At 32.6% G+C, this 19470-nt stretch overlaps 2 protein-coding genes across 3 annotated transcripts; both read right to left on the bottom strand.

The window, feature by feature from the left end:
- Positions 1 to 650: 650 nt before the first annotated feature.
- LOC103861954 (protein SMAX1-LIKE 2) lies at positions 651 to 4083 on the bottom strand. Of its 2 annotated transcripts, none has more exons than XM_033287649.1 (3): positions 2480 to 4083; positions 2204 to 2399; positions 651 to 2101 (listed from the first exon to the last, which is right to left on the bottom strand). In XM_033287649.1, exons 1-3 carry the CDS (start codon positions 3613 to 3615, stop codon positions 842 to 844), a joined length of 2592 nt encoding a protein of 863 aa, XP_033143540.1. In that variant the 5' UTR covers positions 3616 to 4083; the 3' UTR covers positions 651 to 841. The 2 variants fall into 2 exon arrangements, with proteins under 2 accessions (XP_033143540.1, XP_009137912.1); XM_009139664.3 differs by having other exon boundaries at positions 2186 to 2399; positions 2480 to 4062.
- A 14142-nt stretch (positions 4084 to 18225) lies between these two features.
- On the bottom strand, positions 18226 to 19252 carry LOC103861953 (pathogenesis-related protein PR-1). Its single transcript, XM_009139663.3, has one exon. It carries the CDS (start codon positions 18934 to 18936, stop codon positions 18436 to 18438), a length of 501 nt encoding a protein of 166 aa, XP_009137911.1. The 5' UTR covers positions 18937 to 19252; the 3' UTR covers positions 18226 to 18435.
- Positions 19253 to 19470: the final 218 nt, after the last annotated feature.

Genomic DNA, 19470 nt, shown 5'->3' with positions numbered 1-19470 from the left:
GTACAAATCAATCTTCTAGTATTAATATTATTCAATATAGCATTCACTAAAAAAAAATTTGTACATGTTATTTGAGTTTAGTATCAAGTAAGAAACACTATCAATCTTCCTAGTATTAATATTATTCATCACTAAACAGTTCTCAAACAAAAAAAAACTCACTTATCACTACTTTGTTTTAGCTCAAAAGCTTATTTCGATAGATAAGATTCCAATAAAATAGTTATTAACTTATTATAAATGCATAAAAGAATATGAGTTATTAAGTTTTAAATAAATATTTGGTCCATGAGAGTGGTTGGATTTGCTGCTTTCATTCTAAAAAGGTGAAATAAAGACAAACCACATACTAGCCGAACCCACCTAATATTTAAAAAGTACAACTTTCTACTGAAATCAATGTCCTCTGTATATACAAAAATACTATAATACATGATTTTATAAAATTCGATCTGCTAAGAGACTATAATATATTCCCCTGAACTCCAAGAAGAAACATACGAAAGAATAATCAAATTAAACCTTGAATGAATAAATAAAAATCCACTATGTCCCCTATAAGTTCTATATTTATTTAACTAATATCTTTATTTTCTTTCTTTTTTTGTTTGGAAATGTCGATTTATTAAAGATCATATAAAGCCTCTGAATTATTATCAGCCGATTCCTTTTAGATAATATAAACATTAACCTTTTTGATAACCTCTTTTTTACTGTTTAATATATTACCGAACTTTTCCCTCCCCGCCAAAGACGGTTTGGAGAAAATGTATTTACATCTTTCCCCCTTACCAATTCTCATAACTACGAATCTACCCCTCAACGTAACAACAACAAAAACTCAAACGACCAAAGTTCTTACACTACTCGGAAGATAACCTCCGGACACTCGATCATTCACATCATCTTCAAGCTCGATCCTAACCACAGAATCTTCCAAAGAAGACACTCGCGACTTAACACTATTCAAGCTCGAACCCATTGTTTCATCAAGCCATTCCTCTAAGCTAATCTTGCTGAGCCAAATCGCACCCGCTATTCTCTCCAAAGCATCATCTTCAATCTCCACCGCTAATCCCTCCGCGTTAGAGAAACGTTTCTTCAAAGACTCTCCGGTCTTGCTCTTGATCAGACCAAAATCAACAGGTCTAAAGACTATAGCGTCGTCAGCTAAAGCCACTAGCTTGTGGACAAAGCTACTATCATCATCTTGATCATGCTCCACCGTTACATCACTAGACGAATCAAACCCAGCCGCTTCTTCGTTCAAATCAAAACATATCTCCTTCCTCTGCTTTGCCCGCTCACTATAAAGCCAGTTTGGTTTTCGTTTTCGGGTTTTCGAAACAGAGAGCCTCAGCTTCCATCCCTTGCTCACAAGACTCTCTAGTCTCGCTTCGTCGATGGGAGCAGCGTTTTCAGCTAAACCTAGCGAGGAGTTTACGGTAAGGATGATAATAACGTTACCAAGACTAACCTCTCGCCCATACGAATCACATATCCTCCCACGTTCCATCGCTAGCTTCACGTTGTTACGCAGCAACACATCGGCTTCATCGATGTCTTCCATTACAATAACCGCAAACGGGTTTCGCCTAACAGTTTCCGCTAATCTATCCAACGCCGTTTTACCACGGAGGTTTAAACCGTCGTCCGTACTGGAGCCAGAGCCAGAGCCAGAGCCGAGGCTGATGGTTATCGGTTGGCTTCCAGAGACAAGATCTGATAAAGCAGCCGCCATTTTGGTCTTCCCGGTTTTGTCTGGACCTGTGAACATCAACCAAATATCTCCTTTTGACTTCCTGTTTCCGTGTTTGCGATCTGTAATGGCTGATGCTACTGAGGAGGCAGCGTCGTGCTGCCACCAAACACTTTTAGCTAACCCTTTTAGTAGCTTCTTGAATAAATCTATATCGAACGAATCTCGAGTCTTCGTGTCTGGTGAGGATACAACTCTGTTGGACCGTCCGAGAACCAAATCTGTACCGACCGGACTCCCTGGTGGAGTTATGTCTGATGATCTTGAGTTTGGTTTCGGATGTAAACGTAAACACAAGTCGTTCCATTTCTTCTGCAACTCCACAATCTCTTGATCTTTTGTCTACGGTGAAAAATATAATATATCAAAAAAATTATTTTTTACTTTTATTGTTCGTTAGAAGTAATTCATCAGAGTAAGACTTACAAGTTTCTTGTCACCTACGTCATCGGCTTTAGCGTTCTGCAGCCACTGTGGCAAGACCGACCGGTTATTTTCGGTTAAAGATTTTTCCAACTTCGCGACGTCGTTTTGGTAACTCTGTAAACACCGAGAGCAGCAGTTCATTTTTCCTGTCGGAATCTGAAGGCTTCTTGTCGGAGATATCGATTCAGTTGAGATTACGTTACTGCCCCCAAACCTGGGCAATTTTTTTTTTTTAATGAAACTTTTTGTCCAATTATGAACAGAGAAACTCAATAGAGAAAAAAAAAGACATACCTTTGGAACATGGTCGGAAGAGGCGATTTAGCGGCGATCGGAATCGCTTGAAGATCACAATCATTCTCCATCGAAGGGTAATAAACTTGACAACGAAGATAAGTCTCGCAAGTGGCAGTACCAATGAAACATAACCTTCCTTTGTACCTCTCCAAAAGCTTCCTCATCTCCGCCACAGCTTCTCCTCCGCCACCATTCGCCGCTAACCACTTCAAATCTCCGAGATCGAGAACAACACCGCCGGTTAACTCCGAGTTACCTAACCGGGTCTCCACTAAACCGGAGATTTCACCAAACCTCGTCGAAGAAGAAGCTAACTCCTCCTCTAACCGGATCACCTGGAAGTTGCGAAGCGGTCCGTCGCCGTTCTCGATCTTCCCGAGAATCTCTTTCACGAGAGCTCGAGGCTCTGAGTCGCCGACGAGAACCGGGTTTCTCTTCCGGGTCCGGGTCATTATCTCCACGACCCGTTTAGCTTCTTCGTCGGTGCTCCGCTGACCGGAGTGTTCGTTTTGCTGAAACCGGGGATTAAGGTATGGATTCCGGTTAACCGGAACCGGTACGGGTCGATAACCGAATCCAATTGCAGATTGGTTAACGGTTCTTGAATTACCAAAACGCGACTGTTCGATCGCGGATTTAACCGCGGGGCTAGAGAAGCTAGCCTCACGCATGACCCGGCTCACACTCGGGTCATCGAGAATCGAGATGATAAGCTGCTCGAGCTCGACTTTAACTGCCAAAAGCGGTTGCTGCTGCTGCTCCGGGCAACCGCGACGCTGATGAGCCTGCGCGCGTTTTAAAGCCGCGGTCAAAGCGTTTGAAAGCAGCGGCGGCGGCTCCTGCGTTTGCGACGGAGAAGAAGTGGTGGTCGTAGTAGTAGTAGGGAGGCGTTCGAGGGCGACGCTGAAACAGAGCTCGAGGGCTCGGCACTGAAGCGGGTGAGAGGAGTTCGGGTGCGATTTGATGCAAGCTTGTCGGAGAAAGCCAGAGGAGGATGATAAGAGTGTGGCCGCCACGTGGAGAGGCGTCGTGTGGCCATGGTTGCGACGTGTGGCCTCGGCGATCGACTGGTTGAGAACAGTCGCTGCTTCCGGCGTCAGCGTTTGCTGTATTGTAATCAAATCTGCTCTCATCTCAACAAACACACAACAAGAACAAGAAAGTCTTCTTTGTTGTGTTTTTCTTTTATTTTAGAAGAAACCTTTGCATATAGAGTTTCTTGGACCGACCAAGATATAAGAGTAAGAAAATAATGCAGAAAGGATCAACACAAAAGATGGCTTTTTACAGAAAAATAAAAGCGATCAACAGAAAGGTGAAAATGGAAGCTTTTTTGAGTTCTGTCTACGTCTATCTCTTCTTGAGTTACTGTGGATTTGCAGTGTATCTGCTTTTATGTGAAAGAAGAAAAAGTTTGGTGAAGAAAAAGGAAAGATCGGATCATCTGCTTCACAAGAACTTTGCAGAGCTTTTCAATGTCTATCTATTTGAATTTATTGGACGCCAAATGTTGTAAGTAACATCATCTGAATTACAAAGATGCCCTTTTGTGTCTGCAGCTATAGTGGGACAAAAGGCCTCAAAGTCATTAACATGGTTTGAATATTGCTATAGTTTCCTTCCTTTTTAGACCATATAATAAACATCTAACTATATTCGTAATTTGTAAGACTAATATTTTTGTTTTGACAGAGAAAAGAAGAAACTAAAGCTAGGTGCTAAAAAGTAGAGTACCAAATTTTTCACTGTCAACTTTACAAAATTTTAATGAAAAACTTCTTTTACCAAATAAAAAGGGAATCAAAGCAGTATTTTGTGTTATTATAGTTAACAGATTTGTTGTTTTCTCATTTTATTTTATTTGTTATTTTTTATTATTGTATATGTATTTATGTAATTTGGTTACGATATAATTAATAAATAATTTTTAGTTGTTAAAAAATTAACAGATTTGAAGAGTTTATAATAGTTGTTATATTTGGGTCTGCAAGTTCATCTAGAATGGAAGATAGACATTTTTATGTTTGTAATTTGCTTCTTTTTTTTGTCAACTGTTGTAATTTGCTATACGGTTAAGAACTAACTTTTATGGAAAATATTAGAATTGATATTTGATGTAACTAATTAAACATTATGGCTAAAAATAGTTGTTACTTTCAGATGAATGTGGACAAAATTAAAAAGAAAGGTACCAACTAATAAAGTTTTGATGACGCAACAAAAAGTTGAATCTAGTCAGAGAGATGAGACCAAATTATTCACGCGTTTAAAAGTAGCGCGTGTACGACCTCACATACGTGATTTCGTGGTTGCTGATCGGGTAATGGCAGTGTAACTGACGCGCAAGAGAAAACGTGTGAGTGAAAAAGGAACTTTTCCTTTTTATTCCTTTTCATGGATTTTACCTTTTAAAACGAAATATCTGTTTTTCACACGCAATCCCTGCAAAAGGAATCGCCACAAAAAGCTTTCACCTTTTTCGCGTTTTGCCTTTTTTATCTCTTTTCCGCCGGTTGAAAAGCTCTCTTCTTTTTAACTTTTTTTTTTGTATTGCTTAACTCAATTATTAGAAATTTTCAACTATATTATCTAAGTTTAACAAATGTTGCGTTTTATTAAAGACATCATGCACACAAATTCAAAACATAAAACAATATACTCCCTCTGTTCCTTAATATTACATATTCTAGACAAAAAAATTGTTTTAAAAAAATCTATTTTTTACATTTTCAAGACATGTTTTATTAACTAATTGCAAATTTTAAAAAATTTAATTGCACTTAATGAATTTTTATTGGCTTAAAATTATAGAACAAAGATAAACACAAAAAAATTATGTAAATTTAATGTGTTTTATTAAAATGTGTGAAAAATCTAGAATATGTAACATTAAGAAACAGATGGAGTACTTTTTACTAAGAGTTAAAATAACGCCACCAATAAAACAAACTCTTAGTAGGTTTTTTGTATATTCATCTATCACTTTTGTGATTTTTTCACAATTTGAGTATCTTTGTAAAACACAACGATCTTTTTGACCATCTCTGACTCATACCTATTTTTTTCTTTATAATTATTTTTAAATATTATAACTCTATTATAGAGAAATTTTTGTTTGACTCTATAATAGAATTACTCTATTAAAACAAACGTGGTATTCTTCACTCTATATTTGCAGTAAAAAAGTGGTATTCTTCTAATTTTTTTTCTCTATAATAGAGTTAACCATTAGAGCAAAATTTAGAATTACACTATTTTAATGAAAATTAAAGAGAAAAAAATAGATTTGGGTTTGAAATGCCCTTTGTATATTAAAACAAACAATTCTTGGAATTTAGATTTTTTCACAATTTGATAGGTTTGACAAAAGTGAACATTATAAATAATAACTAGATTTTTCATCCGCACATCCGTGCGGGTAGATTTTTATTTTGTAAATATATAACAGATACCAACTTTCAAAAATATAATTTACATTTTAGTGTTATATATTGTGTAAATCTATAATGTTATTGGTTATGTTTATTATTCGATATTATTAATGTAAAATGATTTGTTTATACATTTAACTTTATTATTAATTGTTATTATATATTAATATATTTTTGATTTTGGTAAAATAAATTCATAGTATGAAATAAACAAATTGATAATCTCCTTCATTTTTTTTCTAATTTTTACAGACTAAATACAATACATTTTAAAATTTTATTTAGTTATACTATAGAATTGATATTTTCTTAGCATAATTTACATTTCTATGTTATTTATTTTAGTATATTGTGAATTTTTATAAGTAAATAAATTATAATAATACTATATTATTAATTATGAAATCAATTGCTGCGTTAATTTAAAAATATTTCAAAATTTTATTAAGATTTTGTTACATTGTTTCCAACATATTTTGTTATAAGTAAAAATAAAATTTAAATTTACAGTTAAAATTTATTTTATTAATATCTATATAATTTATAAGATTTTGTAGAAATGTTATATATTAAATAGATTAACTTAAATAATCAAATAGATGTAATTAATGAAATAGACCTAGTATGATTTTTTATGGTATTTTTTTAATAAAGAAGATATAGAATATAATTATAAAATTTGAAAAATAGCATACACTTTTATTTTATTTTGTTTTATAATAATCTTATTTAAATTAATGTATAATAGTATATATTATTAATTGCAAAATTAATTAATGGTATTAATTTAAATAAAATATTTTAAATTTTTAGAAAGATTTTGTTAGATTTTTTCTCAACATTTTGTTATAGCTAAAAATAAAATTTAAATTTACAGCTAAAATTGATTTATTATTAATATATTTAAATATTTAATAGATTAATGTAAATAATTAAATAAATGTAATTAATGAAATGGACCTAATAAGACTAGTATGACTTTTTTATGGTAGATAAAAATGGTACTTCTCTTTTAATAGAGAAGATAATGTGTTGATACTATACAATAATAATTCTTTTAAAAGAAAAAAATATTCATGCAACTAGATTAATTTTGAGGCAAGGCGTATTCGATGTATGTGGATGTGACTGGTGACTAAAAGAATGAGGAGAAACATTCAATTCTTTATGGTTTCCATAAAAATACACCCGTCGTAAGGAATTAATTTTTCTTTTTATTCCTTATCATTCTTTTTTTTTGTAGAAAATAAGCAAGCAAAATCATTCTTTATTATTTTTGAGAAAGAACAATCATTCCCACTCATTTTTTTATTTTATTCTTTTTTATTTTTTTTATTTGTTCCTAGTATTCCTCAAATGGTCACCAGTCACACCTTAGCATAGAAAAGAGTCAAATTAATAAATATCACATTAAAATTTTCACTGCTCGTTAAACTGATAGCTGATTCAAAACTTAAAGTTTGACATCGGTTACTTTTATCAATTTATTGTATACAAATCTTTTATTTAAAACTTGCAATGAAATTCAGTTAAAATTCTTGCAATGAACGATGATGAACACATTGACATATGACTTAACTTTGAAGAAAAACAAAGAAAATGATGAAAAGATTCACGAATGTTTTATGAATTTATATTTTGGCTTGACGATCACAATGTTGATTTTTGATGTCTTCTACACAATCTACTGTATTATACATTTGAAAAAGATAAATTATACAACAAGTTTTTTAGATGATTCAAAACTTAAAGTTTGACATCGATTTACTTTTATCAATTTACTGTATACAAATCTTTTATTTAAAACTTGCAATGAAATTCAGTTAAAATTCTTGCAATGGACGATGATGAACACAGCGAACATATGACTTAACTTTGACGAAAAACAAAGGAAATGATGAAAAGATTCACAAATGTTTTATGAATTTATATTTTGACTTGAAGCTCACAATGTTGATTTTTGATGTCTTCTACACAATCTACTGTATTATACATTTGAAAAAGATAAATTATACTACAAGTTTTTTTGTCAATCATGCCTCGACTATTATAGCTTCTGTTTTTAATCTACCATGTGCCACTCTCACTTTTTAATTTCGAAATTAAATATAATCCAATTTGTCATAGTCGTTTTGAAAAGAACATATAACTTTGTATCAATGGAACGAAAGAAAAACGAAAAGAACCGTCACATAAGGCATTACAATGAACCTCCCCAACTGAGTCTTGGGTTAATGGTATTACTTATAGGTTTTGTAAAAGCTATTGTCATAGTCGTTTTGAACCGTCACATATAATTTTATAATTTGAGAAAATATATTGTATTTTCTGATGGACAATCTACGTATTTTCAGCTCAAAGATCTAAGTTAAATTAAAAATGATATTTATATATATATATAATAAAAAATATTTACTAAACTGATAAAATAAATCAGCCTCTAAACTAGTTTTATATAAACCTGATAAAAGAAATGCTAAAAGACAGCTTGAAATCCTTTCGGAGGGAACAAGGAAAAAAAGACTTTTTCTTGGGTTCACCCCCTAGGGTGAACCTTTAGGTTCACCAACCAATAGAAATTGTCATTTTAGATCTAGTATCTTTTAATTAAGGAAATAAAATAACTTGCCAAACTATATTATGCTTTTAAAATAAAAAATAAAAGATTAAATAAATAAAAATAACAATAGTTCTAAAAAAGATTATTTTAAAAAATATTTGTTTTTAAGATTTAGAGTTTAGTGTTTAAGATTTATAATTTATAATTTATTCAAATGTTTAGTGTTTTTCCAAGGATTTATGGTTTACCTAAGGGTTTAGGGTTTATCCAAGGGTTTAGAGTTTTTCCAAAGGTTTAGGGTTTAGGATTAGAGTTTAGGGTTTAGTGTTTTGTTGACAATATGTTTAGTATTTTTCCAAAGGTTTAGGGTTTACCTAAGAATTTAGGATTTATCCAAGGGTTTAGGGTTTAGGATTTGAGTTTAGGGTTTAGTATTAGAGTTTAGGGTTTAGTATTAGAGTTTAGGGTTTAGTGTTTTGTTGACAACTTTTTTTTTTCTTTGAATTCGTTTTTTATATATTATTTTTAAATTTTATTTTGAAAAGATAATATAATTTGCCAAGTTATTTGGTTTCCTTAATTAAAAGATACTAAATCTAAAATGACAATTTTCTATTGGTTGGTGAACCCAAGAATAACTCGGAAAAAAACAATAAAAAGATGACTTATTCTTGGATTCACTCCCTAGGGTGAACCTGTAGGTTTACCAACCAATAGGATTATGTTATTTCAAATTTGATATCTTTTATAAAAGAAAACAAAATATTGTCAAGTTATATTATGTTTTTAAAATAAAAAGATAAAAATTTTAAAAAAAATTGTAGTAATTACAAAAAATATTTTTAACGTCGTCATGAAAAAACTAAACCCTAAATCCTAATTCCTAAACCCTAAATTCGAAACCCTAAACCCTTGGATAAACCCTAAACCCTTGGATAAATCATAAACACTAAATCAAAAATACTAAACACTGAAACATTCAAGGGTTTAGGATTTTTGTGTTCAGTGTTTTTGATTTAGAGTTTATGATTTATCCAAGGGTTTAGGATTTACCCAAGGGTTTAGGATTTATCCAAGAGTTTAGGGTTTCGGATTTCGGATTTAGGGTTTAGAGATTAGGATTTAGGTTTAGAGATTAAGATTTAGGGTTTAGTGTTTTGCTGACGACGTTAACAATATTTTTTTAAAAAAAACTTTTTTTGTAACTATTATTTTTTTACCTTTTTATTTTAAAAATATAATATAACTTGACAATATTTTTCCTTTTTTAGAAGATATCGAATTTAAAATAATGAAATCCTATTGGTTGATGAACCTAGAGGTTTATCTTAGGGGGTGAACCCAAGAATTACTCTAAAAAGATTGTAACATTGATTTTGTTACCAACGCAACTCAACAATAATAATAATTAATAAGAATTCACCTTTTTCTTTATTTGGATAAATAATATTAAATGCAGAGACAAGAATGGTAAGGTCACCACATGTGCCGATGTGCGAGCCGACCCAATAAATTCAGAGACAATTTAATACACGATCTATTCATTCAACACCAAACTCATCGTCTTAAATTCATTTGTCAGCTCTTGTTGGGCTCAGTCCCCCTTTCCCTTAATAATTAAAAAACCTTGACGGAAAAAAAAAAGATTTACTAGTCAGAAATCAGAACCAATTGTGCATTAGACTACCCAGTACCCCTGTTCTAAAACTCGCCCGCCTGGGCGAGTAAGCGGCCGAGAACGCGTTGTGCGGTGAGCTTCCGTGGCGAGTTGGACATGATCGGTGTCATTATCCGGCAACCCGAGTTTTGACCGCAGACACCGTAGTTTAATAGTAATCGGCGATTAATTATCTAAATCCGCGTAGTATAAATCGTTAAAACCACCAAAACCAAGTTGTGATTTTGATTTGTCAACTCCAATAAAGATCAAATCGAGACTAAATGATGCTGAATAGAGTCTAATCATTCGTAGAAGTGCAAGATATGGTGACAAGATAAAAGAATTGCAGGAATAGAAAATGTAAGGATATGAAGAAGATAATGATAATTACGTAAATGCCATTCTCTTAAAGAAAAAAAAAAACAAAATGAGCTGTCGAACTTGAGACATATTGACTAAAAGCAATATTAATACCACCAGACCACATACAAAACTGAACGTTGTTACTCACAATTCATCTAATATATAAATTATATTTTTGTGATCAATTTGGTATTTATTCACAAATCTATAATTTTAGTACAAGGATATTTTATACATACACATGTATTACTCATTAATATATTGTATTATACATAAAAATTAGGTATTATACGTATAAAAGTACAAAAAAATTCCTCCCCGCGTACTCCCCGAGTTTTTTTCGCTTTTTCAATAAATCGCTAGGCCCATGTGTGCCGCACGCGTAGCGTCTAGCGAGTTTCCGAACAGGGCCCAGTACATACAAAAATGATAATTAAATACTGATTTACCATGATTTTCATCTAGTTATAGATGAATAAATTGATTTGCAACAACTTCAAACAAGGGCTAGAAAAACCCAATATTTGTTCGTTTATGAATAATTCGAATAGCTTTAGGAACGCCGTAATAATTGTTCTCCTCTCGCACTATCATTCTATTTCTTATAGATAGAAGAGAAAGTAGCAGAGATTAAAAATAATTAGGGTAAGAGTAACGCACGCTTTGCCTTTAGGGCTACGCGTTTATCGAGTTCACTCACTTTTTAACTAACAACTCCTTGCAGCCTTTTTACACCAAACTTTTCTCCTTTAATACTCTTCTCTTGTCCAATTCCACTTCTTTCAACTTTCGAATATTTCATTTAACTACTTTATATCACCCATATTTTATGATTAATACTACTAAATACCATAATAAAAAAATATATCTCATGTTGGCAAAAAAAGAACGTTAACTAGGTAGACATCTTTTTATATCCTACATCCTTTAGTAGATGTTATCGAATCATATACTACGTAAAAATGTTAGTAAGTTCGAAATTACTGATCGTTGTTGTTTAGTACCGATTCTTGTTGTATTGTCCCTCTAGTATCATACACGCCCTTTAAAATGAAATATTTGAAACGTATAAGTTCAAATATATTATTCTTTTATACATGTCTATGATCGGGTCTTTGGGTTATCGGATCCAAAATAATGGTCTTGGATAAAATCGAAATTGTCGTGTAGTGGTGGGGAAAAAAAAGCTGACGCAAACAAGAGAATAGTTGCAAACACCGATAAACAAAAAAGTGCGAGTCTGAAAAGAGTTAAGAGTTTCAGCTTTCTGCATTTATTACAAGTTTACAACTATACGTACAACTCTTGTCCACCTACTGTTTCTATTTCATTTACCATTTGGCCCATTACCCATGGGAATTGAGTAGGAACTGGGAATTCAACTTATTCTTGAACTTTTTCCACAAAAAATAATCATAATTTTCTAAACTTCACAAACATTTCGATTACTTGCTTACTTGGTGAGATATATTGTACTCCCTTCCTTTTATGAAAAATGTCCAAAATTTTTCACACATATTAAGAAAATGATTAAAATGCATTAAAGTTTTTATTAATTTTACATATTCAACTACTAATATTTAAGATAAATGAAATTATTAATAAAATCAATGCATTTATAATTAATTTTAAGCTGAAAGTTGCATTGAAATTTTAAAATAACATTTTTTTGTAACAATAAAAAAATGCTAAAATGACACTTTATATAAAACAGAGAGATTATGTTTTTTCTTCTAGATTTTACCTCTTGTGCTAAAATTCAGATTAATTTGATTTCACCATAATATTGTACACCAATAAAATGCTACTGACTAAGGTATGCAATCAATAATACATTCATCATGATAAGTTGAATTCTGTTTGACGCGTTGGGAACTCCCAAAAAAGTCTACTTCTATACTATTAAAGTAGGATCCTATTTTAAAAATTACCTTAGCGTGTCCTTTCTTTACTAACATTGCATGTTTCATTAAGGGTAATCAAGTAATTTTAATAACACATCTATATTGGGTTTTTTTTATCAAGCCCACATCAGATCTCTCTTGGGCCATTTGGGCCGATTAAGAAATCAGATCCAATTCTCACATTTTTTTTCCTTTGGGCCATTGAGTCCAAGTTCAAATAATTTTTTTTCAACTATCCTTAATTTTTTTTTCTTAATATAATTTAAGCATTCATAAAAATAATTGAATTTTTATTGAAAAGTATAAATCTTTATTAAAAGTATATAATTTTTTTTAATTAAAATATTAACCACATAATAAAATTAATTTATCAGAGTTATACCAACTTAATTCATTAAAAAAATAAAATTTAATTTTTTAAACATAAATAGTCATTTAAAATGAAATACGATAAATAAAGATAAAAATTTTAAGTCTTTTATAAAATAAAGCACAAATATATGAAAATGTGACATTTACTAAATATTTGTCAATTGAAAGAAAAACAAAAATAAACCCGCGTTTTGAAAGCGCGGGTCAAAATCTAGTTTAGTTTTAAAGGAGCAACAGTTATTTTTTAATTAGGATTTCTTTTTTCATAAGGCACCCACGATCATGGACCAATGAAAAAAAGTTCTTTAAAGGAATATATTAAAATTATATTATTAGAAGGCGCATTTAATTTAATTTTCGCTTGTGAAAAGTTATGATTCATAAATTCGCAAACACCCGAATACTAATGAAATAGAACGTTGAAAAGTATTAATACTAATCAACATATAACGTTTTCGTTTTGTTTCTATTAAGAATTTTTTTCTTTCTGAAATGACGTTTATCGTGTTGAGAAATGTATTTACACATTTACATATGTATATTTATCACAATTCAAATTTTCTACTTTAATACCATAATAGAATAGATATTGTACAGTAGTGTAATCGATGATTTGACCAGTGTTAAAAAAATCACCTATCATTATGATTCAACTAGAAAATATTGGTCATCCTACTTCAAATCCAGTGGTAACTTTTTATTGTGTATTAAGAAATGTATGCACTATTAAAATGGTAATATTTTTTTTTTTAAGAAATAAGGGTTAAATCCGGATCTATTAAAGACACAGACCTAATCTCCGGATGAGAGGTGCAATCCACGACAGACCTTTTCCCAGATTTTCATACGGACGTATCCGCAGCTGTGGTAAGTAGGACAATATGACTTAGTTTCCGCAGCAGGAGGATCGAACCCGAAATGTGTTTGTATCCAAGGTCCGTCCACTACCACTGGATCACAAAGCCCGCTCTAAAATGGTTATATTGATCTTGATAAGATTAATAACAAATGTTTTATAGGCCCTTGAAATATATATATATATAATTGTTTGTATGATTTTATAGCCTAAAATGTAAATAAATAAAATTAGACTTAGTTTATAGTTTTGGTAGATGAACATAACTAATACTAGCTGTTAGTTTTTATTTCATGCTAGTTAATCATTTAGCGTGAACTTTAATAAGAAATATCGATCACGAAAACATTTATTTCATGGAATCTTTTTTGTTCACCTATTTTAGACATTTCCGAGAAGTCCCCACTACATAGGTTAAGAATAAAACTATCACTGCTCAAAACCCCATTATTATTCCACGATGGTGGCAAAACAAAAGCCTTTATTTATTTCCTCCGACAAAACATATTTGTTCAAAAAAGCATGAAAATAAATAGATATGAAATGGCGATTGCAGTTATTCGCTTTATTATGTTTTCATTTTAACGAGTTAGAATATTTCTAATCCCATTCCACAATTTACTTTTTAAAAAATTAGAATAATAAATATTATAACCCACTCAATGTTTCACTATATAATGGAATAAACATAAATTTATTCTGTAAATGAGGTAACTTTTTATATTCATTGCTCCATTTTTACTCTAAAATGCTCCATTTTTATTCCAGAATGTTTTATTTTTATTCCAAAAAGTTTCATGTTTACTCTAAAATGCTTCATTTTTACTCCAATAATAGAGTAGGATTGAAATAAACTCAATTCAATTACAAAATTACTTCATTTGAAATTAAAAAATATATATATTGAAGATGGTGTTATACTTTTTATTTGACTATCACCGAGCAAAATTATATTTTATCGTATTATTTTTCATCTAAAATTATAAACATATACTATCAGAGTCGTTGATTACTAGTATAACACAATGAAATTAAGCTTATTTCCCGAATGATCCAAATAAATCATTACACTAAGATAATTAATACAACGATGATCATATCTCACATATAAATTAAAAGGCCTCTCCCGTAGGAAAAATATTTTTTTGACTAAGTACAAAATATTTGATGCTCCAGTGATCATAGCCAAATCAAAATTTGCGATGAGTGATCATAGCCAAATAAAAGAAAAAAAATGCACCTGTCACATAAAGACCATTTTCAAATCTCAACTAACCCCCCCCCCCCCCCCCCCCCCCCCCAACATTAAGTTCATTATTGGTAGGGCCGAACGACATGGATGGCTCACTTTTCTTCCTTATACTAGTAAATACAAATTCTTAAGTGTACTTTGAGTGATTCAAATGTCACATGATACCACAGTTATTTGTATAAAAACATCCTTAGCTACATTGTTATGTTTTATACATTTTTATGATCAGGAATAGTTTATATGTCAACAACATGTTCAAAACTTGGATATATATATATGCATAATGGAATATTAGTATCATGTGAGTTCGCTCTTTAATCCTATGACACTTCTAAACATAGTGTCCCAATTCCCAACCCCAGTTGATTTAGAACTACCACACAAAAATGTCCATTTTTCAGCTTTCGTGAGAGTTAAGAGTTGAAACTTGATTGCAAACTCTTAACTCTCACGAAAGCTGAAAAATGGACATTTTTGTGTGGTAGTTTAAATCAACTGGGGTTGGGAATTAGGACACTATGTTTAGAAGTGTCATAAGATTAAAGAGCGAACTCACATGATACTAATAATCCATTATGCATATATATAGGATTAAAGAGCGAACTCACATGATACTAAGAGTTGAAACATGACTGCCATCCAACACGAAAGCTTAAAAACAAGAGAGAGAGTTTTCTCTCTAGAGTCTCTCCCCCCCCAACTCTCCTTACCCTAATTTCAAGCCGCCACGTTCTGGTTTCCGGTGGCCGGAAGCTACCTAGCTCCGGTCGCCACCCCGTCTGTCACGTGTTCGAGCCTCTCCCTTAGCATCCTTGCCTTTTCCTCCTCCTCTTTGTTTGGTGCTTCTGGATTTTCACTATGATGTGAATCTAATCGAGTGTTACACGTGTGTGTAGCCTCTCTGGAGCATCGGCGAGGAGTAGGTCTCTTCAAGGAGTTTAAGGAGCCTTTAGATTTTTGGTCTCTGCTTTCAATCGGAGCAGATCTGGGTCAGATCTGATCTCGCCCTAGCCGGAAAGGATGGTGAAGCGTCGCTGCCTCTGCCTCCCCTCATCGGCACGGCTTGTACCCGTGCATCTTGCTGGACTCGTTTTCTTAAGGTCTCGTCAGAGCTTCTCTTCTCCGTTTTGGAGTAACGACGGTGCCGAGGCTCACCGTTCCGAGAACCTCTGTTCCTTAGGTCGTGAGACGTCAACCTAGCGTACCTGTAGAAGATTGGCTGGCTCTCTTTGCTGCTCTCGATGTCGACTCCTAAAGGTGTGAGGACAACCCTATGGCGACGTCACCTGCTCCCAAGGCGAAGTCTCCATTTTTTCGGTTCAGTCGCTTGATTTTAAGGAGATTCACTCTCCTTCCGTGCTTCACTTCCCTTCTTCCAAGCTCCCACAGAAACTTCTTTGTCTCCTTGATGTCTCTGACGCATCCTCTGTGTCGTGTAGCCGGATGGGGAGCTTGCATTTACCGGCTGCGCTTGACCGTAACTTACTTCCCCCGACGTTGCATCAGGTCTTCATTTTAGTTTTTCTGCTGTGTTAGCTTGGGCCTGTTTGTCAGCTTATTCCTCCTCTAGTGGAGCTCAGGAGCGGGAGCCAGCCGCCTCTGTCGATGCCTGCTTGAGCCACCTCGGTGAATGCTTGACTGAACTTGCCTATAGCTATTCTCTTGACGGTCCGGTTAACGCTAGTTGTCAAGAAGCGCTTGGTTAGGGAGTTTTAATATTGATGTCTCCTGTCCTAAAATTGTCTATTGACTTCAAAGTACACCATCGTTGGTAAGCTTTGAGTTAATCTCTCTGTGTCTTTGGAGCTTTTTTAAACTTTTTGCGGCTCTAAAGATTCAAATTGGCTGTAAAGCAAAATCTAGTTGCAATTTTGGTTGTAACCGAACCTTCATTTTGATTAATGATATTTACAATTTAACCAAAAAAAAAAAAAAAAAAAACTTGACTGCCAAATGATGATGGCTATAAGCAGCTTTGACAGTTTGACCACTGTTCACGTAAGAGTTATGAGCCAAATCTGGCTTTAATAACTTCACAAATTTCCTAAATATAATATTCTAAATCAAAAGCTAAATCTTCATACTCTCCACCTTTTAATTAGGCTACCTGAAAAATGAAAATTAATATTGAGCTAAAGCTTCGAACCTAACTTACCCTTATTTGGATTCATATCATATGCCGACCAATTATGTATCGGTACTTCCAAATCAATGAAATCACGAATCACATGGCTTTTGCATGATGTTTTCTTTTCCCCTTATTGTTTGAAAAAATTCGGTAAAGAATTATATCATTTGATTTCATTCGTAAATGTCGAATCAAACAACTTAACTGTAAAACTTGTATTTTTTTTCGCTGACTCGTCAATTAATTCTTTGGACGCGGTTTCAAGACTTTGACATTATGAAAATTGTGAATATGTACATGATTACATGTCTACTTTTCTCTCTTTCACGACAACCGTCCACAACCTTTTGGTAGTCTTCCAATAACTAAATGCTTCTTTTCTTTTCCCTACCTATTATATATCACTTTTTTGGTTAGATACCATTAACATCACTATATGCTAATCTACACATCTTATATATTTTTCACTAAAGATCCAAACTAAGATTAATTAGAAAGCTACCAAAATTTATTTATGGTTAGAAAAGGATGCCTAACCAATAACAAGAATGATTTGAATAAGCATATTGATTTATTAAATTCTTGAGAATAGTTATGTTGGTTTCAAGACACGAAACTAAAATAACTCACCATCTTATATAACTGAAATATAGAAAAGTCCAGTTTGAATTTGTTTTTTATGTATACATGGTTCTACATTTTTAGATATATAAAAATTCTGACTAAAATTTAAGTTCATGGATATAAAATTTAGGGAGTTTTCACAATGCTACAAGTATAGACTGTATAGTTATTTATCGTGCTATTGCAGAGAATCTTATCCATAATAGATGTGTATATATAATTATCCATGTAAATGTGTATATTGCGGGAGAGCTGGGTAGTAAAATTGTTGTTTAAAAAAATATTTATAAGTATTAAGTTTGATCAATTATAATATATTAGAATATAACATAATAAACTACACGAATTATAAGATTTTGTGAAATTTTAGAGCCTCTTTATCACCACTGGTCTATAAAACCATATACCATTTGCTATTGTGCGCTTTATAAAGATGAGATAATAATAGGTCTATGTGTTTTCATCAGTTTAATTTATTAGATATTTTATGATTAATAAAAAAAGAAGTTAGAGGAAAATATATATAAACACACAAATATTCTTATGATAACTTTTCTTGTTTTCGTTTACCGACTTAGGTTAAAATATTTTGATGAGATTTGAATCTCTTAGTTAGTCTTGTTAACCAAAAGAAATGTCCCTCACAGAAAAATACATAAGAAAACGTCGGAAAACAAACGTTGTGGGCTTTTCCAACTTGAACCAATTAAAAATAACATTTGTATACAAAAAGAATAAGAGTTAGAAACGCAAGAACAACCTCTTTTGGTATGAGTTTCTCAAGATATACAAATAAATCATACTCAATAAGGTCTCCTACCAAGAAAGTTTCCCGGTGGATCATAACTGCACGCCAATAACACGCCACCTCCACCATTACAGATCACATGAGCACAACCAATCCTCTGCGTGCTCTTCCACACAATCTGCGTGTAATGGCCACACATCTCGGCCCGACACGAGTTAGAGTAATAGTTATAGCTCCTTGCTTCCGACAACCATCCATTGGCTGCTTGAGCCGGGCTCCATCTATTGCCTGAGCCCCAGAATAGATTCTCACCGTATGGTCCGTTAGAATGTATCAAGGCGCAGTCACCACGTCTCTGGTTGGCCCACCATTGCGCGTAACGGGCTAGTTTGGCGTCCCATATTAGCGGCCTGAGTCTCAAACGAGCTCTCGCTGCGTTTTGTGGAGCCATGAATTGTTGTTGATAGTTTGCATCAACGCAATGAAAACATGCTACAAGTAGTATGAGAGCCGCGACTGCAACCGAAACACCATTAATGTGTTTAGGAGGAGCCATCGCGGGTGAAGGTTGAACTAATGGTGTTTGCTTGGTTTTATATAACCTTATAAAATCGTGAAGAGAATATTGTTCTATGGGTTTTTAATGATATTTAAATAGTAAAATAAGGTTTTACGGACGAAAGTGTCAACTCTATGATAAGTGGTGTACATGTTCGATTATGATAGCCACATTTGAATTTTGTTCTGAACTCTTAGATTTTGTGAGCAATTAAGCATGTATTATAGTAGTTTATATATGCTTAATCAATATATAATGCATATAGTATATATATTATAGACCGGCCACCCCCAAAAAAATCTTGGGGCAAAAGATTTATGGAGGACAGTAACGAACTTTCGTTAATAGTATAATATTATTTCAGATAGATGATAATTATTCTGTGTTTCAAAAAAAAGATGATAATTATTCCTTTTTTAAATAGCTGTTAGTATAAGATTCCTATAAAATACCATAATTTTATTTTGACCACAACTATTGAGGAATACTGAAAACTTCAAAAACCAATAAATCAATTCTTTTAAATATTTA

The sequence above is a fragment of the Brassica rapa genome, chromosome A03, assembly GCF_000309985.2.
Source record: "Brassica rapa cultivar Chiifu-401-42 chromosome A03, CAAS_Brap_v3.01, whole genome shotgun sequence".
In the NCBI taxonomy this organism is placed as follows: domain Eukaryota; kingdom Viridiplantae; phylum Streptophyta; class Magnoliopsida; order Brassicales; family Brassicaceae; genus Brassica; species Brassica rapa.
The sequence above is the reverse complement of the archived record's forward strand: the minus strand, read 5'-3'. Positions and strand labels throughout refer to the sequence as shown.